Below are 24,518 nucleotides of genomic sequence, written 5' to 3' on the forward strand. Positions count from 1 at the left end.
GAGTCTTCAGGGTTTGTCTCCTTCCTGCCTCTCCATTCCCAGGCACCCATGGATCTCATACTATCCCCCATGACCCTAGTCCACGACTCATGGTAGGCACAGGGCCTAGAGTCCCCGTTATGAAAAGGATTTAATTCCCTTTAAAATTAGAAGTGGGGGACCTTCCTGGTAGCGCAGTGGTTAAAAATCCACCCGCCAATGCAGGGGACATGGGTTCAATCCCTGGTCGGGGAAGATCCCACATGCTGCGGAACAACTAAGCCCAACGCACCACAACTACTGAGCCTGAGCTCTAGAGCCCGCAAGCCACAACTACTGAAGCCCGTGTGCCTAGAGCCTGTGCCTAGAGAAGCCACTGCAATGAGAAGCCCACGCATGGCAACAAAGAGTAGCCCCCTTGCCCCAACTAGAGAAAGCCCCCACACACAACAAAGACCCAACAGCCAAAAATAAATAAAATTAAAAAAAATAAAATTAGAAGGGGAAAATGAGCTTTTAAGTGGTAGAAAACATTTTAGTACATAAGAGTAATACATTCATCTTTATACCAACACAGTCCTACGGTATAATTTTATTTATTTATTTATTTTAATTTATGTATTTTATTTACTTATTTTTGGGTCTTCGTTGCGGCGGGCAGGCTTTCTCTAGTTGCAGCAAGCGGGGGCTACTCTTCGTTGCGGTGCACGGGATTCTCATTGTAGTGGCTTCTCTTGTTGCCGAGCACAGGCTCTAGGCACACGGGCTTCAGTGGTTGTGGCGCACGGGCTTAGTTGCTCTGCAGCACGTGGGATCTTCCCGAACCAGGGCTTGAACCCGTGTCCCCTGCATTGGCCAGCGGATTCTTAACCACTGTGCCACCAGGGAAGCCCCCTACAGTATAATTTTAGATTTTTTTTTTTTTTTTTTTAGAGGAAGGGGCCCATGAAGGCAAAAGCGCCCAGGGCTCATGAAAGTCATAGTGTGGCCCTGTCCTAGTCTTCCCTCCCGTCCATTCCAACCCTCTAGGCTCCAGGAATTTCCTTCCCTCATATCAAAATGTACGTGTCCCATGGAGCCCACTGGCTTGGAAGTTCCTGGAGGACAGGACCGTTCTTCATCCATCCTCATGTCCCCATCGTAAGCCCAGTGCCTGCCCCACAGTCACATCAGGTATTATACAACCTCTTTTTTTGGGGGGGTTGGGAGGGGACAGAAAACTCAGAAAAAGGGGATTAGGTTTTAAATAAATATTGCCTGAGAACATCAGGAAACTGTGCACATTTCACATCTGTGCAGTCGGACTTTGTTCACATCCCCTATGCTGAACTCTATGGAAACTGCTCCGGCCAAGTTCACCAATGATCTCCAACTCAGTAAATCCAACAGAACTTCTCAGGTATAATCTCGATTGCTTGGCAGCATTTGACAGTGCTCACCAAGCCTTCGTTTTTCGCTTCTGTGACACTTCACCGTTCCAGGGTCCCTGGGCATTACTGCTCTGTCTCCTTTGCATGCTTATCTCCTCTGCTGAGCCATTAGAAACAAATAATAACGATAATAATAATAGCAGCTGAAACAAATCAGCTACTTGCTCTGTGCTGAGCTATTGTAACCGTCAGTTCTTTTAATCCTCAAAATAATCCTAAATCCATTCTCCAACCACCAGCCAGAGCGATTTTTCTGCAAACCAAATATGATATCACTTCCTTGGTTAAAATCTAATGGCTCTCCCCAGCCCACCACTTTTAACGTCTTTCATGATCTGTTCCCTGCCCACCTTTCCAGCCTCATTTCTCACCACAGCCTCTTCCTGTAGGACCCTCCTGCTTTCACCTTCTCCAGAAGGAACTCTAGGTCTTTGCGCTGTTCGCACTGCCTGAAACGCTTTTCCTCCACCTCTTAGCCTGACACCGATGTCTTTCAGGTTTCAGTTGAACGTCACCTTTCCTGGGTGCCCCGTGGGGCTGAAGAGCAGGATGCTTACGAGACTGACACTGAGCCAGGTTCAACCCCCAGCTCTGCCACTTCCCAGCCATGTAACCTTGGGCAACCTATTCAACTCTCTGGGCCTTCACTTTCTTATCTGTTGTGAGGATTAAAGAAATCAGTACATGTAAGGTGCCTTGCAGGCTCCAGGGTGTCACCTCCATATTTCCTGACCCCAGACCATGTTAAGATTCCTTGCCAAGTAGCTTCCAAAACTCCTTTATGATACCATATAATGCCAACTTCACTTCTGAGAATGTTTGTCCATCTGCCTACCTTGCTAGACTGTCAGCTCTGTGAGGGCAGGGGCAGTCTGACCTGATTCTGCTCCTACTTCTAGTCCCTGGCACACAGTAGGGTCTCATATTTGCTAAATCAATAACTATAAATCCAATGCCTACAGATATCCTGGAGATATATACTCTCCAGCAAACGGCCACCTCGAACAAGGACGGATAAAATTTTTCCCAACAATGAATACACAGCAGCCTCGTGCTGAGGCTGAAAGCAGTCACAAAGGCAACTTGGAAATTAGGAAAATACCTTTATTATCTCTGAAATGCTCCAATATTCAATGTAAAAACCAGGATAGTGGCTTTTTCACAACCTCACAAATTATAGAAAAGTGAATTTCCACATTCTTTACAGAAATCTCCCCCCTAAATCAGATAGGGCTCCGTGACAGCTGACACGGGGCAGGAAGGAGGGGCAGAGAATACAGCAGGTAGAACCAGGGCTCTCTGAGCAGCCTGAGGCTTTCCCTGAACATTTAAAGCCCAGGCTGAGTCCCAGAGACTTGCGGGCCCTGTGAGGGAGGCTCAGCCCATACACATCCGTGGCACACCGAGGCAGGCCTCTATCTCAAAGGCCAGCTGCCCACAGAAGGCCTGCAGTGTGGCACCTGTGGCTAACAGGCCACAATCAAGGCAGGTTCGTGAGAAGGAGAGCAGGAGGCAGGCCTACAGCTCAAATCCTTCTCTCTAAAATACGGCCAGGAAAGAGGCTGTGGACACTGGCCAAATGGTGCTCTAGGTTTAGAAATTTCCCCTTTTACTCAGCTCACAAAGACTAATTTGTCAAACAGATACTTAAAAAAAAAAAAATTAGAAAACAAACATTTGGTTCCATTTCAGCTGTAATCAGCAGTTGGTAATTTTTAGAAAAAGATGACTTGATTTGCTCTTTGTTTTCTATCGGTTCTCTGACTCCTTCCTTTCTCATCCATGGTTGGGGCAGAGGGGTTACAGCTGTAGCAGGAGGCTCTCTGCTAATGTGAGAAAACTGTGAAAGTGTTTTGCACTCACATACAAAGGCTGATGGAATTCAAAACAATCCCACCGATTTTTATGGGAAACATGACTGTTCCTCTCGGGTATCTCAAGTCAAAACAAAGCAACCGCCTAGTGATTTATAGTCCCCACTACACATTTCCGCCTTCCAGAAGGCATTAGAGAAGGGCCAACGTCCGCCAGAAGCAATTGTAAACACCCCACTGACAGCCTGGACACTTTGTTTTTAAATGCAGCAGGACTTTCTCCTTTGGCCCTGGCAAAAAAGACAACTCCCTAAGACTATTTAGGAAGGCGCAGACAGGAAATCTCCCCCAAAACCTAAGAGTGAGGGGCCAGTAGCCTCCGTTGACTAGAGTGTGGCTGAGAGCATCATCAAAGGCAATTGATACATTTATGGCATATAAAAATTGTCCTGTGGTCCCCAACTGGCCCCCAGGCTTGACCTAGCTGGATGTGAGGCCCGGGAGGGACAGAACAAGTTATCATAAGGCACGTGGTTGCGGTGGTCCCCACACCAGGCCCAGAAAGATCATCTCTTCACGCGATTCCAAAAGTGTTGGAAAGCTGAGGAGTTGATGACACTCACTATGAGCAGCAGCAGCAGATACAGGGATATCATGACCGTGAACCAATGGCTGGAAACCCAGGAGAGCTGGCTTGAAGCCCTGCTTCAGGGGGAAAAAAGAGTTGATGTTGGAACAAAGAGAAAAACATTTTTTTAAAGTGTATGCAACAACTTCTGGCTCAAAGAAGATGAAATGATCAATTTCATCCTCTGAATGAGCCATGAAAAGAAGCTTTGTGCATGCTCCTTTGCTCAAAGAATCTGGGGCTGGGCTTCCCTGGTGGCGCAGTGGTTAAGAATCCACCTGCCAATGCAGGGGACACGGGTTCGAGCCCTAGTCCGGGAAGATCCCACATGCCGCGGAGCAACTAAGCCCGTGGGCCACAACTACTGAGCCTGCGCTCTAGAATCCGTGAGCCACAACTACTGAAGCCTGCGTGCCTAGAGCCCGAGCTCTGCAACAAGAGAAGCCACCGCAATGAGAAGCCCACGCACCACAGTGAAGAGTAGCCCCTGCTCGCCGCAACTAGAGAAAGCCGCGCACAGCAACAAAGACCCGATGCAGCCAAAAATAAATAATAAATTAATTAATTAATTAAAAAAAAATCTGGGGCTATTTGCCCTGGCGCTGACACGCCTTTCGCCAGAATTTCTCAACCTGGTTACCTATTCCAAAAGTTCTTTCCCTTCATTGGTAGGAATAATAGAATGAGTAAAATTAAGCAACTGAAAACTAAATCATGCTCACAGCTGGGCTAAAGAAACCAGAAAGAACAGAGATACGGGCAGATTTAGATGAAAAGTAGAATTCTATTAGATGAAGAGGGAACTTGAGTCACCATGGGAACCAAGTAGAAGAGTATAAAGGTGGTTGGTGGGCCTCACTGGAGCACGCGGACAAATTACAGTTAACACGTCTGTCGCTGACCAACACCACAAAGATCTTTTCTAGATGTACAAAGACAGCTATGCAATGAGCTCATCCTGATCTTTTCTTTTATAGCTCCTCTTGTACCTTTTATAACCTGTCTTTTCCTAAGCAAGACTTTGGTATCTAGAAGGATGATCTCACTAAGGGTGTCTGACCAGATGGCAGGGTATTCAGCAAAAGTCTTTTCACTCTCAGACATGCACAAGTATTATTCTGAGCAGGGGAAATCCTCTTTTGCCCGCTGGGAGATGATCTAAACCATCCAAATGTGCACTAGAGAGACACTCCAGGAGGAAGTGGGAAAGGAATGGGATTTTCAACTTGAAAAAGCCGGATGATTTTAAACCAAAGGATAATGTCCCCCACACTTAGGAACCCGGTACGTATTTCCCAGATTTAAGGAGGGAGGATTTTACTAGATACTGCATTCTGAAGCATAGAAGCCACTGGTGTGTGCAAGTAGGAGTCAAGAGTATTAACAATCACCCTTTCCCTGTCCTGCCTGCTCACCTGCTGCTCATCCCCATGAGAAACTCTACCACGGACCCCCAACAGTGTGACAAAATCTCAAAGTGACCCGCAACCCTGGAGAGCCCTGCCATACCCTCGAAAACACAATGCTGAGACGGCATGAGGAATCCACCACTCCCAGGTTCTTAGGAGCTGGAAGGCCTCATCTGCTGTTGGATTCAACACTCTCATTTTAGAGATAAAGATGAAGCATCTCAGGTCCAGATAGGAGCAGGTGGTGGTTCGACAGCCACCCTGGGAAGTGACCAAGCTGGACGGCACATAATCCCAGCCAGATCCTGGCACCACCCTGCCTCTCAGCGCAAGCCAGTGAGTGGGTTTCAGACTGTGATCAGGAGCCCAAGTGGCAAAGGGGCTTCACAGTTGGGCTTCATTCAGTCCCTCAAGTTATTTATGTTAACAAAGCTCTTCTTCACTAGAATATACAGTCCCTTAGGGCCAGGACCAGATTCTATTCTTCCTGTATTCCTCACTTCTTACCCCTTACATAAAGCGGAGATAGCTGAGGTGTAAGGCTGGGGGAGAGGAGCTGCTGATAACTAAGAACCCAATACTACGAATGCAGCCTTTAGCTGTTCTCCTGGACCTCACGCAGGGACCATCCTTCTCACCTCTTGGGCTGCTTCTGTGAGTACACCAGCAGGTACTTCACTCGCAGGAGCTGGTTATTGGTGACCACAAAGTACTTTGGAGGGATGTCTCCCCCTTCACTGTGCTTGATCCTCGCTCTCCTGCGATCTATCTCCCTGGAATCTAGATAAGGAGATAAAGCACAACTTTACAGGGGGAAGATACAATAAAAACAGAAGCAAACTATGAAAAGAAATGGGTCAAGCACCCTGGTCCCGAGGGTGGAGAAGCCCCGAGAGGCAGAGGAATGGGCTGTGTGTGTACGTGAAGCAGGACTTAAAAATAGGAGAGTCGGACAAGCAGACAACCGGGAGGAGGAAAAGGAATAGGAAACTAAAAGGGATACAAGAGGGAAAAAAAAAAAAAACTGAGCTGGGAAAGCAGAGGGAAGAAGCAGATTGATGGCCATTAACAAAAAAATAATCTGGGACTAGAAATAAGACTTGATCTGAAACAAACTTTTTAACAGCATTTTAAATTAACGGTTCTGGATTCGAGTTTCTTATAACACTTATCTTCCACCTTTTGTACCAAGACTTGTTTCAAAAAACAAAACAAAACCTTTCCTTTTAGTAACATGAAAAAGCTTTACCAGAAAGAACCAAAACAAAAAAACCCACAAAAGGTCAAAGCTTCGTGACAGCAGACGTTGCAAGGTTTTGTCCTAATGTTTAATGTCACGGTTTGCAGACTTCCTAAGAATTACAAAAGCGAATATTCGTGCTGTCTGGTTTGGGAGAGTGGCGTCAGACCTGGGCCCATTCCTCAGGATTCCAATTGTTTTACATTAGAGGCCAGGAACAGACAGTTTTCTCAATTCTCCTTTTCTCAGTGGAACCAACAGGCCAGCTCTGGAGACTAGAATGACAGTCCTATGACCTCTGCCTTTGAGGGCAAAACAGCAGAGGGCACAGGGCAAAGATCTAAGGCACATATCAGGAGAGCAGACTGAGGTGGCCCAGTATTCATCCACTCCCTAGAGAGCCCAGGATTCACCCCCATGGCCTCAGGTGCCCCTCACATCCTCTGGGGGCTCCAGCACACAGCAGAGCAACCTGGAGGAATAGCGTGTGGACGCAAGTCTTTAGCTTCAGTTTAGCAAATGTTTATTGAATGTCAAGTATGTACCAGACTCCCTGCTGACCCCAGGTGCCCAAGAGTGAATCAGATCCAGTCTCTACCTTCAGTGAGACTGTGCTCTGGCCTCACACACTCATTTTCATCTTCTCCACCCCAAAGCTTTCCTTGAGCACTGGGACCCACCATGATTGCCCCTTCCTCTGAGCTGCCGCGGTGGACCTCATCAGCACCCTCAGCTGGCACTCCCTACCCACTGCCCTGTAGTCAGTGATACCTTTTCCACTGTGCGTTCAGTCCATAAGGAGACTGCTCACTGCCTGAAGGCAGGCCCTGTCCTACACTGTTAACCCAGCCCATCCCTTGGCATGCAATGGGTGCTCCACCCAGCAGCTGGGCCAAAGGCAAAAGCCTGACACCCAGAGGCCTGCAGCACAGGTCTGGGCTAAGTGCTCACTCACCCTTCTTCTTCGTTTGGCACTTGACGTCTGGATGGTCGATGACCTCGCACACGGCCACACAGCTAAGGATGGGGCCCAGGAGGCTGCGCTGCCACCCATGGCCATGGGGGCTGTAAATGAGAGCCAGGCTCAAGTCACTGGTGAGGTAGGTCCCTTCCCCGAACAGGGATGTCTGAAATGGCAGAGATCAACAGAAAAGAAACAGGGCTGGGTGAATGCAGAGTTGGCACAGCAAGATGACACAGGTCTTTCTTCAACAGGGTTGTTAACACAATCTTCAAGCCTCTTTTTTTCCCCCAGCAAAAGGCATAAGATCAAATAATCCTATGACATCATCACAGGGTTATTACAAAACACGTTCCTATCTGACGAGAGTTTAACTGATTGTGGGTGTGGCTAACTAACCTGGCAAACTAGTAGTGCCAGTGCTTAAGGCTGAGTGAGAAAACCAACCACAGGGATAAGAGTCAAACGGACCCAAGTTTGAATCCTGCCTATCCCTCTAACAAGCTAGCAAGTTATATAAACTCTCTGGGTCTCAGTTTCTACATCTGCAAAGCGTTGACAACACTGTCTCCTCAAGGATTCAATGAGATGATGCACATAGGGCACCGCACAGGACACCTGGCACAAGACAGGGGTGGGTATGCCGTCACAGGTTCTGATGTCGTAGGTTATCAGGCATTCCTGCTACATGAATGTGTTAAGCATGGCTACACTGACAGGCTTGCAGAAGCAAAGTCATGCCCTTATGTACAGGGAGGGGGTAACACCTGAGTGACTAAGGGAAGTAATCGGAGTCATTACTTGGAACAGAAACGCATCTCTCAGGCCAGAAACTGTAACCAAATGAGGCAGGCCTATATGAGGGGCAGGGTCAGTTTTGCTCTTTGTGTTGGTGTCGACCAAGAAAATGTCCAAAATTCTAGGAGGCAGGTCCCTGGTGGTGATGCTAATTTGGTGTCCTCCACGAGGAAGCATGCCAGGTGAAAGAGAAGGATCTCAGGTGAAATACCTACAAGCTGAGGCTACAGCAGGCACAGCAAACACATCCTTTGCCCATGGTAGACATCAATAATCAACCGTGACGCCGACATAAAAATATCAATCATGGCACTCATTCATACTGACTCAGAATCCTTCTCAGCACAACATTCTAGGTAACTGCTACCAGTGGATGGAATTTGACATGAGCTGTAATCCAGATGCTATTCTTGGGCCACAGTGTCAGTACCTTAAGATGATGAATGGCCTCAAACAGCTCACTGAATGTCCTCTACTTGCTAACTGAGAAACATCCTAGTCAGTGGCACCGGGCTTCCACAACTCTAAACCGATTAAGGGAAGCGTAGGGGAAATGAAACAAGCCTTTCCTTGGCCTTGTCACAGTGTCCCCACGTCTCAAAAGTTAACACAGACCTTTTCCAAGGACACGGATGTCCTCTGATCTGACCCCACATCCATTTCTGCTTATGCCTGCCATGTATACACCATTCCCTAGACTCAAGAACCATGAGCAGGCGAGCACAACAGCAGGAAACTTGGGGTATCCCTACGAGAAAAACAATCTCAGAGCTTCAACTGGCAGGGAGGCTCCCCCAAGCAAGCCCCTCACTGAAAACCCAGACAGAGGAGCCAGAAGAGCATCCACGTCACCAAAGGACTATGATGAGATGCTTCTAAGCAGCAAACTCCCTCAGGCACTGAAGTGAAGGTTTGGTTACAAGACTGGAATCTGCAGGCAACTTCTCCAGGTGGGCTCTGGTGTGAAGCAGAGGCCCCCTGGATTCCAGTAGCCTGGCCATAATAATAAGCTGAGAGTCAGCTGTAAACAAGCCCATCATCCTCGCAAAACCCAACTGTGCTGATCAGCGGCAGCCGTGCTGGAAAAGTCTCTCCAGCCTCGGGGCTGCATCAGCCACGACTGAGCCCACAGCTCGTGGAGCCAGTCCCCCAGACAAGGCAGATGCTGGGACGACTGGCGGAAAGGCTGCAGCCCTCCAGACACCCCAGAGTCGCTCTCCATCAGCCTCTAAAAGCAGCCACTGCTCCCTTGGTACTTAAGTACAGGAAGAGCCCTTTGCATACATGAACTGTTTCAATCCTATCAAGGCACCAGCACGTGGGTCATGGAATCCTATTTTACAGATGAGGACACCGGGGCTCCGAGAGGTTAAGTAAACTTCCCCGGGATTGCAGAGCTGCAAAGGTGGTCTTTCTGGCTCCTGTCTGTATTCTTCCTCCTTCGCCTCACTGAGGGACAAAATAAGTGCTGACAAAGAAGGGGTGGTTGACACTCCTGACAAAGGAAGGAAAGGTGCTCAAGGAGGGAGCTCCTCTCCTGTTTCCCCAAGGGCTGACTCTGTTGGCGGGTCCCCTAGGCAGGTGTTTCTCAAACTTCAACATGCATATGAATCACCTAGGAGTTTGTTAAATTGTGATTTCTGATCAGGTAGTCTGCAGTGGGCCCGAGATTCCACATGTTCAACAAGCTCCCAGGTGATGTGGACGCCACTGGTCCAGGGATCATGCTGAGGAGTGAGGGCTGGCCACCCACTGGGATCGCCTGGTGAGCTCTGAAAGCACACTGGTGCCCGGGCCCCACATTGGTCGGGGATGCGGCCAGGCATTGGGATTTTTAATAGCTCCCCAAGTGATTCTAAATGTGCAGCCAAGGCTGGGAACCATCTTTAAACCGATGCTTCTCAAACATTAATCAGTATAGGAGTCACCTGGAGATCTTGTTAAAATGCAGGTTCTGACGCAGAAGGTTAGGTGGGCCCAGGATTCTGCCTTTTCACAGGCTCCCGAGCAATGCTGCTGTTGCTGGTCTGCAGACCACACTTTGAGTGGCAAGGCCTCAGTGAGCCTACCCACCCTCACCCCTACCAGCCCTGACACACAGCCCCCCCCATGTCAGCAGCCTTGGGCCCCACCTTGTTCAGGTGGCAGTGCAGGCCATTGTGGATGATGGAATGGAAGTTTTCTAGGCGGCTCCCATGGAAGGCGTAGATTAGGTCTCGTTCTCCTTTGGTCTCATAAAATTTGGCGTTGGCTGGGTCGGAGTACTCAATTTCAAACAGGAAGTCCGGCACGGGGACAGGCGTGTGAGGGGCACCAGTCAGCTTTTGGATCTTTTCAAACTTGAAAACATGCAAGAAGTTGAAGTTTTATTTGGGAAGTTGGTTAAATGTGCTGCCAAAATGGCCTCCTAAAGCCTTGGGCTTAACGCCTATGGGCTCTGCTCATGAGAAGAACTGGCTTCACAGGAATAAAAACATCAGTTTATAAACAAGCCCAGAGCTTATAGCTCAAGGCTGCTTTCCTCTAACAATATTTTTCCCTGAGAAGCATGAATTGCTCCTTCTAACTAAAGATCACTTCAAATTTTCATTACACTTTCACATCTATTTCCTGCATTCCATCTTGGCAATAATCTTAGGAGGTGGAAAGATGTGATGATGAATTACAGAAATGGCCACAACATTTTTTCCTCCCATCCCTGTCCACTCACCCCTCTGCAATGCGAGTTTGCAGGTGGAATTCCACTAAGATTTCATCAGGAGATGGAATCTATTTCTCCACCCCTTAAATCTGGGCTTGGCCATGTCACTTCCCTTGGTAAACATACGGCAAACAGAGACTTGAAAAGAGCTTGCCCTTCCTTGTCTGCTGCTGGGAACCCTTCACAAGCCCTGCTAACCTTCTATAGGATGACAGCCTCGTAGAGGAAGGCCCCAACCACAGCAGCCATCCCCGCTGAAGCCCCCCACACACAAGTGAGGCTACCCTGGATCAGCCCCAGGCGAGCCGGCCCCACCAATAAGAACCACCCAGCCAACCCACAGAATCACGAGAAGCAATCAGTGTTGTTTTAAGCCAGTAGATTTGGGGGATGGTTTGTTATGCAATGAAAGTTAACTGATACAGAAGGGTAAGCTCCTTCCTAAAGGGTAATAATCCTCTTCAGGGCAGAGACCACACCATTTCCAAGATTTCCAAACAGTACGTCACAGACCAAAGCCAGTCTATGTTAAAGTTTTCTCTGGGTTGTGATTACATGACAAAAATAAGGGCAATTTAACAGATATATTTACATTGATGTAAGGTTGCCATGATCCCTTCTTTGGAAGAACTGTCCTTTATTCTGAAGTCAGGGCCATCCTTTTTTTTTGTATTAAAATATCCTTTTATAAAATGATACATGGTAGACAATATCCTTACTTGGGCACAATAAAAAGTTAATAATCCTGGGTCCCAACACTCCATATTTTAATGGAACTTAGCAGATGGGATTGGGATTTGAACCCAGAGCCTGAGGATTTTCCACTACTATAATCAAAAATCAAGGAGCAGCTGCCTTATCTACTTTACAAATAGCACCCAACTCCAGTAGGCGCTTGATGCCCTTATGAGGAATGAGTAAATGAATGAATAAATCTAAATTTAACAGATGACAAAAGTGAAACCCAGAGATCATCTAGGAGTTAGCAGCCCAGCCCGACCTGAATACAGGTCTCCTGACTCCCACTCCAGAGCTGTTTATGTTATCTTACCATCCAACATGGATGGAGGATGTCCCTAGACACCACAAACGAGATGCCAAATTCTATGCCACTTAAGGAGGATTTCTGTCTTTAGCAGGAACTTATAAAACTGAATGCTCTTAAATTAAAACTGATTAAGTGAGGAATAGTACAAACTCCTGCTGCCGCTTACAGGAAAGAACACCTGATCAGGGATGTGCCTGTCCTACACCCTGATCCTTGTCATCCCAGCCCGTCCCCGCGAGATCGCAGCCAAGCAAGGGAAGCCAAATTATGGAATATCTGGCCTGTGCCAGAGACTGTACTGCGGGTGAGTCACATTCTATTACAGCTCCCTTCTGAGGTAACTATTAATATTCTCAACTTACAAATGGGGAAAAGAAGACTCAATAATAGATGGGAATGGGATTTGAACCCAGAGCCTGAGGATTTCCACCACTTCGGGTTCTGCCTCTTTGCTTCCTGACAGCTGGAATGTTTGGTCCACCCTTGCCAGAAGTACCTGGGGTGCTTCTGATACCCAACTTTTACTGAGCCCCTAGCATGTGCCCTTAGGCATTGTTCTAAGTGAGAAAATTCATTTAATTCTCACAGCCAGTTCCCTGATGGAAGTATACTATTATTATCCCCATTTTACAGATGAGGAAACTGAGGTACTGAAATGCACCCAGTAACGTGCTCAAGGTCCCGCTGGTAAGAGGGAGAACACAGCTTCGTACTGCCAGTGTACAAGTTCCTGGGCCCCACTCTAGACACAGAATCAGAATTTCTGGGGACACAAGGTCCAGGAATCTGCATTTTCAATAAGCTTCCCAGGTCATGCTGGTGCACAAAGAGGTCCCAGAGCCCTCCAGGCCCAGGAATCTGTGATCCTATAGACCAAAGTCTCACCTCTGACTTTCCTGCACTGTGGATGGTCAGGACCTTTGAGGATAAAATCCAGCTCACCAGGTCCCAGGCCCATGTGTCTTTGTCTCCTGAGGACTGGAGAAGTTCTTTCAGGTTGGGTAACTTAGTGGCATCTGCAAGCTGAAGTGAGGAAAACCTCCGTTAGCAAGGATCCTGGACAAAATGATCGTAACCCCAGGTGCCCTCTAGTGGTAAGGCAGGCGACCTGCACTTCTTTCAGGTTCCAAGGAATTTCTTCAGAGGGAAATGCAACAGGTCTATGATCCCTTTCCAAATACTGCCCAACTCCAAATGTTCTGAACACTGGAAGGTTATCTGTAACTCAACTGGTACAAAACCTAACCTGAGCTGATGTGAGGTTCGTTTAATCTTAATTATCCCACTTTGTGTTACTACTGATGAGATGCATTTTGCTGCAGAACTATTAATACCTGATTATGGGACGCACCCAGCTGGAGGTGTTACCAAATACATGGTATATACACATGTCGGTAAAGGGTTACAAAGCCTTCTCCCTTCAGCATGAGTTAATTTTCTGTTAACCTGTTCCCCTGGAGACCAGACAAAGGTAATATAGCAACTACATACAGAACCAGGCAACGCTGCTTTTGGTAAAGATGACCCAGAACGGTAACTGCATCTGGACTGGAGGAAACTGAGTGGGGAATCCATGGTTTTGGGTTTCCCTGAGTGTGGTGACTTTTTGTGAGGACACTGGCAGCTATGTCTATGCTGTTCTTACTAGAGGGACCAGCCTCCATGGAACATGGGGCTTCATTAGACCAGTGCAGTTCCTGCAGCCACCCAACATGAATCTCATCTCCTTACACCCGAACTGTCCCTCTCGGGGGCAAGACTAGCTCCTGGACCTCTATGTGGACTATAGCAAGGACTTCTGCAGAAATGGAATGCCCTCCTGTGAGCTGTGATCCATCCCAGAGCCTTCTGCTTTAGGCTGGTACCCGGTGTGGCCTGTGACAGGTGTCTTGAGGGGGACAATATTGCCTTTGTAAAATCAGGCAGAATCAATTGCGAAACAGATCTGGTGCCAGGATTTCTGATAAGGGACTGTGGACCTGGACTAGCAGAGAGCTACAAGGTATCTGTAGCTTTTGCTCAGAAATTAAAACTGACTAGAAGCCAGATCTCTCCAGCATGGCATTTAAAACACCACTGCAGACTGGTACCATCTGTGAACATACCTCCTCCAAGCTTTGCTCACTCAGTCCCCTGGAGCGCCCCTTCCCCACCTCTACCAACCCAGGTATCCCCTCTCCTCCAAAACCCTAAAGCACTCAGCCCCAATACTCTCTCCCCAGAATGGCCAGGACTCGCGGAGACCAAGGACTGTCTTGTGTTTTTCTAGCTCTCCTGTTTCCTGGATGTAGAGGAAAGAGCAGACAGATCTCAGATTGATTCCCTGCTCCTCAGGCAAAGCACCAGACCTGGCTGAGCCTCGATCTCTCTAACACGGGAACCCCACTATCTCCATGTGGATTGTCAGGAAGATTAAAGAAGGTAACAGAATCTCAGGGTCTGGTCTATACAGTGTATGTCCATTTCTGTTCTTTGTATTTCTCCCTGGACAACACATACCTTTCCTAGGGATGTAGTTGGTACTTCATGAATAGCAGTAGCTTTTTCCCCCGTTTCTAGATAGTTCACTGTTGCCAACCTTGGGGGCTTCATTTCTTAACCCTGTAGTTGAAAATCAGAAACCTTTCAGGGCTGCTTTATTCCTGTCTCTATTTCTAAAGATTCAATCAATAGCCTCAGGCTTCTGAAAAAACTCTCTCTACATGCCTTGCAGGCCATCCGTGAGGATCCAATTTAAAGACATGGGGCTTCCCTGGTGGCGCAGTGGTTGAGAGTCCACCTGCCGATGCAAGAGATACGGGTTCGTGCCCTGGTCCGGGAAGATCCCACACGCCGCAGAGCGGCTGGGCCCGTGAGCCGTGGCCGCTGAGCCTACGCGTCCGGAGCCTGTGCTCCGCAACGGGAGAGGCCACAACAGTGAGAGGCCCACGTACTGGAAAAAAACAACAACAACAACAACAAAACAAAGACATGGATGTGAAAAATGGGCAGAAGAACGAAATAGACATTTCTCCAAAGAAGATATACAGACAGCCAACAAACACATGAAAGAATGCTCAACATCACTAATCATTAGAGAAATGCAAATCAAAACTACAATGAGATATCATCTCACACCAGTCAGAATGGCCATCATCAAAAAATCTACAAACAATAAATGCTGGAGAGGGTGTGAAGAAAAAGGAACCCTCCTGCACTGTTGGTGGGAATATAAATTGATACAGCCACTATGGAGAACAGTATGGAGGTTCCTTAAAAAACTACAAATAGAACTACCATACGACCCAGCAATCCTACTACTGGGCATATACCCTGAGAAAACCAAAATTCAAAAATAGTCATGTACCATAACGTTCATTGCAGCTCTATGTGCAATAGCCAGGACATGGAAGCAACCTAAGTGTCCAGCGACAGATGAATGGATAAAGAAGATGTGGCACATATATACAATGGAATATTACTCAGCCATAAAAAGAAATGAAATTGAGTTATTTGTAGTGAGGTGGATGGACCTAGAGTCTGTCATGCAGAGTGAAGTAAGTCAGAAAGAGAAAAACAAATACCGTATGCTAACACATATATATGGAATCTAAAAAAAAAAAAAAGTTCTGAAGAACCTAGGGGCAGGACAGGAATAAAGACGCGGATGTAGAGAATGGACTTGAGGATAAGGGATGGAGGAAGGGTAAGCTGGGACGAAGTGAGAGAGTGGCATGGACATATATACACTACCAAATGTAAAATAGATAGCTAGTGGGAAGCAGCTGCATAGCACAGGGAGATCAGCTCGGTGCTCTGTGACCACCTAGAGGGGTGGGATAGGGAGGGTGGGAGGGAGACGCAAGAGGGAGGAGACATGGGGATATATGCATATGTATACCTGATTCACTTTGTTATAAAGCAGAAACTAACACACCACTGTAAAGCAATTATACTCCAATAAAGATGTTATAAATAAATAAATAAAAACATGGATGTGCAGATGCTCCACAAGTGTTGATGCTACACAGCAGGGAGGCAGAAAGGTAAATAATTATGACTTAAAACTATTCACTGTCATAACAAAGACGGATACAAACTACAAAAGGGGCCAGGCGGGACTCCTGTTGAGTAGGCGCTTTGAGAAAAGGGAGTGGTCAGGCAAGTCTTCAAAGGGGAGGTGCTGTGTGATCGGGTTGGACAGGCAAAGGCACAGAAGCACGGAAGTGCAGCATGTAGTCAGGGATGTGGATGGCAACGAGGGAGGTTAACTGTGCGAGCTCTCCTCCTGGGCGGCCCAGGTCCAAACCTGGGCTCTTACACCCCTTAAGCTGTGTGACCTGGGTGAGTTAACCTGTGTCTCAGTTTCCTCAAACATATAATTGGGACAAGGTGAGCCACTTCACAGGATGCCAGTGAAGGTTAACCAAGTTAAACTAGTGCAGTGCTTAGAGCAACAGGAAGGTATTAAGTTAGTGGGACTGCCATGACTGTTATCATTAACTGCGAATAGTTCAGTATGCCTGGAGCCTAGAGTATGGGGGAGGGGTCGCCAGGAGGAACAGGAGTGAGGTGACTTGAGATCAGCCAGTGAAGGGCCTTGTATCCCCCTTGGGGACTCTGGCCTTTGTTCTGTAGGCAACATGGAGCCACTGAGGGTACCTGAAGATGCATTCCGAATGACATACCCTCAGGGACACCTCGGCCTCCCCTGTCCCTCTTCTCTACTCCTGGTCCACACCTGTTAGGCCAGAGCCAGCGTAGTCTTCTCTCCCACTGGGATTACCACTCCCATCACTGCTCTCCAATCCCACCTGTGAGCCGCAGCCTTTGCCAACAGTCCAGATCAAGGCACAGGGGGCCTCACAAAAGGACCGTCAGTTAACCCAGGCCCCTTTCAGGGGTTCAGTCTGTGGAAGTGGGAGAGAACTCTCCCAACTCTGAGCTAGGCCCAGGCCTCTTCCAGGGCTCAGGCCCTCAGACACACTGCTGCCTGCCCACTGCTGCCTGTGTGTCCTGCAGGGCTGCCCTCGTCCCCACTCTTAACCCCTCAGCTGACCTCCCTAATGTCCTGTTTCACTTTTCAAGCTACTCTGAAAACTCAATCTGCTACAAAAAGTTAACAGGCTTCTTCCTCTTGTGACCAAACCTGTCTGTATTTGAGCAGGGCTTTCTGAGGACCAGGTAGAGACTGTATTTTATCTGGCAACCAGCGTGTAGTCAGGGACGTGGATGGCAACGAGGGAGGTTAACTGTATGAGCTCTCCTCCCAGGCAGCCAGATAACATACAATCTGCTCAGTTAAATTTGAATTTCAGATAAACAACAATATTTTTTTAAATATATAACCCATGCAATATTTGGGGCATACCTGTGCTAAAAAAATTATTTGTTGCTTCTCTGAAGTTCAAATTTGTATTTCGGTCTATATTTTTTAATCTGCTAAAACCAGCAACCCTCCCCTTAACAAGGCCCTTCAGAATCTGGGCTGGCCTCTGCCTAAGAGAACCTTCTGCCACAGACTTCCCACCTGCTCCCCCCATGTTGTTCCTCAGCTGCCCTATGTCTCTCCTCCCCTGTGCTTCCGCAGCTGCCCAGCATGACATTCAATCTTCAAAGCCAGCCTAAAGTCACCTGCCCTGTCCCTGACCCCCCATGACCTCTGTGCTCCCCTTGCGCTCAGTGCAGAATCCCAGGTTCGTCCTTGACTCTCTGGGACCATCTCAAATCTGCTTAAGACAAACGCTTCCTGAGGGCCAACCACATCTTACGTATCCTGGAGTCTCAGAGGCCAGCCTGCAGCCTGACATCAAGTTCAGAATGAGATAGTAATAGCTACGATTTGTTGAGGCCTTATCACATGCCAGGTACTGGGCTAAATGCTGTGCATGTCTCGTCTCATTTTATCCTCACAACAGCCCAGCTTAAAGATGATCATCAGAGACATGCAAATCAAAACCACAATGAGGTATCACCTCACACGTGTCAGAATGGCCATCTACCTACCTACCCACCTACCACTCCTCGGTATATATCTGAAGAAAAGGAAAACACTAATTTGAGAAGACACATGCACCCCAACGTTCATAGCAGCTCTATTTACAATAGCCAAGATATGGAAGCAACCTAAGTGTCCATCAGCAGATGAATGGATAAATAAGATAGGTGTTTGTGTGTGTGTGTATACACACACACACACACACACACACACACACACACACACACACTATGGAATACTACTCAGCCATAAAAAAGAATGAAAATTTGGCATTTGCAACAACATGGATGGACTTGGAGGGTATTATGCTAAGTGAAATAAGTCCAACAGAGAAAGACAAATGATATCACTTATATGTGGAATCTAAAAAATAAAACTAGTGAATATAACAAAACAGCAACAGACTCACAGATATAAAGAACTAGTGGTTATCAGTGGGAAGAAGGAAGGGGGGAGGGGCAGGAGAGAGGTACGGGATTAGGAGGTACAAACTACTATGTACAAACTAGACAAGCTACAAGGATATGTTGTACAGTGCAGGGAATATAGCCAATATTTTATAATAATTATAAATGGAGTATAACCTTTAAAAATTGTGAATCACTGTTATACACCTGAAACCTATATAATACTGTAAATCAACTAAACCTCAATAAAAGAATTTTTTTTAATTTTAAAACATAAATACATACATACAAGTGAGGAAACTGAGGCTTAGAAAGGTTAAGTACCTTGCCTAGGGTCACACAGCTATTCACTGGCAAGGAAGAGACATGAAGCCAGGTGGCCTGACGCCAGAGTCCATTCTCTGTGATGCTCTCCTACCAAATCAATGGAGAAATTTAGTAATAGACTGAATATTTTAGCCCAAAAGAGTCAATCCAAGTAGGACTTTAAGAGGCTACTTGGGAAGCTTTAGGTATGTTTCCTGAATAACACAACCAAGACTGCTACTGGGTATGCTTAACCCCTGTCAAAGGTAGGAAGATGTATGTCACGTGTAGTATGGGGCAGGGGCAGGAGACAGAAAACCCTCCATGTAGACAAGAGTTATGAACCACAGCTGGTGACAGTGGAAGGCATTTATCAACAACTGGCTTGAGGAGAAAGTGTGCAGGAGGAAGGCAGCCGTTTCTGGGGGCTGGGGGGCAGGCAAAGGGAAAGGTTTTCAAAGCAAGTAGGATGGAAGTGGGGCCTGGAGTGAGGGGGAGGAATCTGAGAGAGAGCATTCCCAGTGGGAAAGAACATGGTGAGGAGGCAGAGAAGGAAACAGTGCCTGTCCCAAAAGGTGGTCAGGGCTCAAATGTCCCTAGGGCCGGAGAGGTGATGAGAATGAGTAAGGGGGGGCTTCCCTGGTGGCGCAGTGGTTGAGAGTCCGCCTGCCGATGCAGGGGACACAGGTTCGTGCCCCGGTCTGGGAAGATTCCACATGCCGCGGAGCGGCTGGGCCCGTGAGCCATGGCCGCTGAGCCTGCGCGTCCGGAGCCTGTGCTCCGCAACGAGAGAGGCCACAACAGTGAGTGGCCCGCGTACCGAAAAAAAAATATATATATATATATATGAGTAAGGGGTTATCCAGGAAAGAATAGTAAGGACTGTGTTGAACTGGAGACCCCTGGCCTAGCAAAGGGACCAGCCACCAACCCCCGCCAGCTCCAGCTGCTTTCTGCCCAAGGGCGACCTCTACCCAGGCTATGGAGCCTCAAATTTTTTTTCTTTTTAAAAGAAATCAGTAAGCTGCTTTTTTTTTTTTTTTTTTTTGGCCACACCTGAAAGCTTGCAGGATCTTAGTTCCCTGATGGACCAGGGATGGAACCCATGCCCCCTGCAGAGGAAGGGTGCAGTCCTAAACACTGGACCACCAGGGAATTCCCACACACACACTTTTTTTTTAATTTCCGAATTTCTAAAAGACCAGAGGACAAACAAAATCTGTCATCTCACAGGCCACATGTTCGCAGCCTCTGCTCTGAGGAATAAGGGAGGATTCAGTTGGAGAAGTGGCTGAGGGAGCCTGGGCCAGTCCTGAATGTTGGGCAGTGCTGGGCAGTCACAGGGGTTTGAGAAAGGAAGTCTCAGGAAAGAGGTGGTCTGGGTGACTGAGAAGCCAAGGACAGGGAACCAGCAGGGGGTGAGCAGAGGAGAGAGAGGACCAGTGACCTTAGAAGGAGACAATTCAATCTCTTTGCTTTGAGTCAGGAGGCGGCAGGACAGCCCAGTGGATACTTTGCAACCATGCAGATCACAATCTCCTGGGGAGGCAGCCCAAGAATCTGTGTTTACAGAAGTTGCCACAAGTGATTCTTACTACCAGGAAAAGGTGGGGATACTCAGGTTTAGGTGTTAAGCAATGTTGTCCTAGAAGGGCTGGCAGCAGGAAAGAACATCTGAAAAAAATCCTTGTCTAAGAAGATGCCAAAGGCCATAGTTACTAGTTGTGGGTGGAGGTGCTGGAAGGAAATGAACCAAAGGTATAGCCAAGGTCACCAGCCTCGGGGACCTGGCAAACAGAGTGACGCCTGGAAGTGGGGTGGGCAGGATGGGTGGAGGTGGTGGGCCACTGAGATGAAGGTGGGAAAGATGGACTGCACAGTTACATACAGGTACACCTTGCTTTGCATAAACCTAAGGTATGAAAATCCAGATTTACTAAAACAGACTGGGGGTGAAAGTCTACAAGAGTCCGCTTCATAAAAAGAGTCATCAGGGGGCTTCCCTGGTGGCGCAGTGGTTGAGAATCTGCCTGCTAATGCAGGGGACACGGGTTCGAGCCCTGGTCTGGGAGGATCCCACATGCCGTGGAGCAGCTAGGCCCGTGCACCACAACTACTGAGCCTGCGCGTCTGGAGCCTGTGCTCCGCAACAAGAGAGGCCGCGATAGTCAGAGGCCCGCGCACCGCGATGAAGAGTGGCCCCCGTTTGCCACAACTAGAGAAAGCCCTCGCACAGAAACGAAGACCTAACACAGCAAAAATAAATAAATAAATTACTAAACTCCTACCCCCGACATCTTCTTTAAAAAAAAAAAAGAGTCATCAGGGGAACCTTTTAAAGGGGTGGTTCTCTACCCTGACTACACACCGGCATCACCTGGAGCTGGAGGATGTCTGCCACCAGCACATATACTGATTAGCTGATGGTGACAGAGATGATAATAGAACCTACATCGCTGAGTTGTTAGGAAGGTTAAACAAGTTACACATAGTTCTCCTGAGAACAGAAATAAAAAGGTAATCTGAGAGGGACTTCCCTGGTGGCACAGTGGTTAACAATACTGCCAATGCAGGGGACACGAGTTCCAGCCCTGGTCCAGGAAGATCCCACATGCCGCAGAGCAACTAAGCCCGCGCACCACAACTACTGAGCCTGTGCTCTAGAGCCCGTGAGCCACAACTATTGAGCCCATGTGCCACAACTACTGAAGCCTGCACACCTAGAGCACGTGATCCGCAACAAGAGAAGCCACCGCAATGCGAAGCCCGCGCGCCGCAACGAAGAGTAGCCACCGCTCACCGCAACTAAAAATAAAGCCCGCGCGCAGCAATGAAGACCCAACGCAGCCATAAATAAATAAATAATAAATTTATTTTTTAAAAAAGTTAACCTTTGAGTCAGAGAGACACAGGTTAGATGCTAAGTTCTGGGCAGCTTTTCTTTAACTCATGTAACATGTGACAAAACGAAACCTAAAGCGTGTTTATCTAAGAATGTGCATGCCCCCAGAGGTCGCGCCAGGTCCTGCCTGGTGGGGGGCCTCTCCTCAGAAAGAGCTCCTGAAAGCCATGCCTAACAGAAAGCCAAGAATCTGCATGGCCTGGGCTAATTTCCCTAACACCAGTGCCCAACAAGGAATACAGCAACAGGGTGGGATGGTAAGAATCTGTCTGTGTTTCTCCAGTGGCCCCCAAGAGAAAGAGTGCATTGTCTAAAACTGTCCCCAAAGGGAGACCCACGTGCAGGACAGTCTGTCTCTACCGAGGAGGAGGCTATTTGGGGCTACCCATATTGCCAATGCTCTCCTAAGAAATTACGGGTATGGGAGGAAGGGTATGCCTCAAACCGAGGGGAGGGATATGGGACAGGGTGAGCTCTATCAGGGGAGCTTATACTTTATCACTTGCTTTTTTTAAAACAAGAATATAATCAAACATTACTTGTGTAATTAAAACGAAATTTTTAAAAGGCATGAATAAATCAAAGCAATTCCAAAGAGCCCTTTGTATTTATCCCATATTCATCAAAGTAACCCGATTCTGTTCCAGCAGAAAGAGAACACACTGAGCATTCTAATCCATTTGGATGTTTCTTGGCATAAATTAATAAAGCGCATTGTGAGGCATCATCTCTGGTGAGTTTGGTCCCTCTGACCCCCAATCTCTCCTCCTCCCTCTACTCCTCCTGAACAGATCTCTCTGTCACCCTGCCACCACAAGGGTCTTTCAGAAATGCATCCTGGATGCCACCAATGACCTCCCAGCCCAAGGATAAAGTCTACACATCTGGGCAGGACATGCCCAGTCCTGCTTGCTCTGGTTGGCCTCATCTCTTTCTGTTCCCCATGAAAGCCACACTAAGGTACAGACTTATCCTTCCTGGTGAGGTCCTGGCTTTCTGCCCATCCTGCTACTCCTCCTGGAATACCCCTTTCCTCCTCTCTGCTCCTCGAAATCCTCCATGTCCCTGGGGACTCAGCAGGGCATCATAACCGCCCCTGGTTGGTGCTCCCTGATTCCAGCCTACTGCCAAGGCCTGGAGTCCTGCTCTGGGCTTCCATGTTGTATATATAGGGCTTACCCCATAGCATAGCTGAGCAGGCTGTTAACCTCTCCTTGAGTCTTTAATTCTGTATTCTCAGCACCTGGCCCACAACAGGAGCTCCATAAATATCCACTGACAAAACTGAAGAAAGTTTCATCTCCAACACTCTGATATCACAAACTCACAAAATTAAATATCTGAATTTGCAGAACAAACCATGGGGGAAGTCAATCTGCTTGCCTCTTTCTCCAACCTCCCACTCCCTGTACCCGAAACCCCTGTGCACTGTGGTCAAGACCTGAGGTGCCCTCAACACATCCCCAGCCTAAGCTGCAATGGACCCGGTAGGGGACAGGAGGCTGGGCCTTTGTCCCTTGACCACCTGGGAGCAATAGCAAAGAGGGTCACCCAATACTGACCACCTCATCGGAGATAATTTTAAACATCTGTTGATTCTAAACATGATCAACATTCTGTTAATGTGGTTCATAACATTAAGAGATTTTCTAATGTTGAACTAATTTCGTATTCCTGGGATAAACCCAACCTATTAATAAGGAATTATTCTTCTTATATATTGCTAGTTTCAGGATCCTTTTATAGAGGATTTCTATATTTATACTCTTGAGTGACATTGGCCTATAATTTTCTTTTCTTGTATCATTCTTATTAGATTTAGTATCAAGATTACACTACCCTATTTTTCAATATGCTGGAAGAATTGTGTAAAACAGGAATTACTTATTCCCTCAGTGATTGGTAGAACTCACCAATGAAACTGGGTAGGCCTGGAGTTTTCTCTGAGGGAAAATCTTTGACTACTAATTCAATGTCTTTAATGATTATAGGCTTTTGACTTTGTATTTCTTACAGAATCAATTTTGGCAAGTTATATTTTTCTAGGTAATTTCAAACATTTGGATTACAAAGATAACTAATATCCGGAACGCTGACCCTGAGGTGAACTCTGCAAGAAATTAAGTGCCTCCTGAATCATCAGAGAAATAACAGCTCACATGTGTACTGTACATATGTTATAATTTATAAAAGTACTGGCCATATATTACCTCATCTGAAGATAAGGTCCGGGTGGCTTTGGGGACTTATGGTGTCTCATGATTTGCAAAGGGATAGATAACTTCCTATTTAGCAGAACCAGCTGATTCAGATCAACACCCTAAGCCACACTAGGAAATGTTGCAGAGGCCTATGCAACTGTTGAATTCCTCAGTTCACCCCTGGGAGTCACTTGGGAGTGTGAAGGTTGTTGGGAGTGTTCTTAGCTCCTGGAAACAAACCTTCCCCACGGCCGGGCTAGGAATGTTAAGTCCGGGGGTTGGCACCATCACTAACAGGAGTTCCACAGACAACGTGCCCTGCGAAGCAGTGGACAGCACAGGGGAAAAGTACACTCACCAGGGCCTCAAAATCCTTGCAGTCGTGGCGGGCATAGGATGCGGGGAAGGGCCGCAGTACAGAGTCGCGCTTGTAGCTCTGCAGGGCCGAGGCGAAGAAGCTGCAGCGGAGGTCGGCAGCCAGCACGTCACGGCCCGCTGCCTCCCTGACGGTCGCCCAGCTTGTGGGCTGCATCCCGGGTCGCGGCGTGTTGCCGGAGACGCGCCGGGCGGGGGCTAAGGCCGAGCCTGCGTTCAGCGAGGGGCTGGGTCCGGGGACAATGGGCCGGAGTCCCTAGGCCTGGGGTGAGTTATGCAGAGGGATGAGATGACAGGGGTGAGAACGTGCTGACGAGTGTCTTCTGCGGGGGCCGGGCCGCT

General features: G+C 47.7%; 1 protein-coding gene across 3 annotated transcripts; it reads right to left on the bottom strand.

Annotated features, from left to right (window-relative positions):
- Positions 1 to 2,558: 2,558 nt before the first annotated feature.
- Positions 2,559 to 24,518, bottom strand: PARP16 (poly(ADP-ribose) polymerase family member 16). Of its 3 annotated transcripts, XM_082851186.1 has the most exons (7): positions 24,160 to 24,518; positions 12,894 to 13,031; positions 10,392 to 10,598; positions 7,456 to 7,627; positions 5,899 to 6,040; positions 3,847 to 3,925; positions 2,559 to 3,232 (listed from the first exon to the last, which is right to left on the bottom strand). In XM_082851186.1, exons 1-7 carry the CDS (start codon positions 24,331 to 24,333, stop codon positions 3,125 to 3,127), a joined length of 1,020 nt encoding a protein of 339 aa, XP_082707312.1. In that variant the 5' UTR covers positions 24,334 to 24,518; the 3' UTR covers positions 2,559 to 3,124. The 3 variants fall into 3 exon arrangements, with proteins under 3 accessions (XP_082707312.1, XP_082707314.1, XP_082707313.1); XM_082851188.1 differs by lacking the exon at positions 2,559 to 3,232 and having other exon boundaries at positions 3,441 to 3,925; XM_082851187.1 differs by lacking the exon at positions 2,559 to 3,232 and having other exon boundaries at positions 3,441 to 3,928.

This window comes from Leucopleurus acutus (genome assembly GCF_964270905.1).
Source record: "Leucopleurus acutus genome assembly, chromosome: 1".
In the NCBI taxonomy this organism is placed as follows: Eukaryota; Metazoa; Chordata; class Mammalia; order Artiodactyla; family Delphinidae; genus Leucopleurus; species Leucopleurus acutus.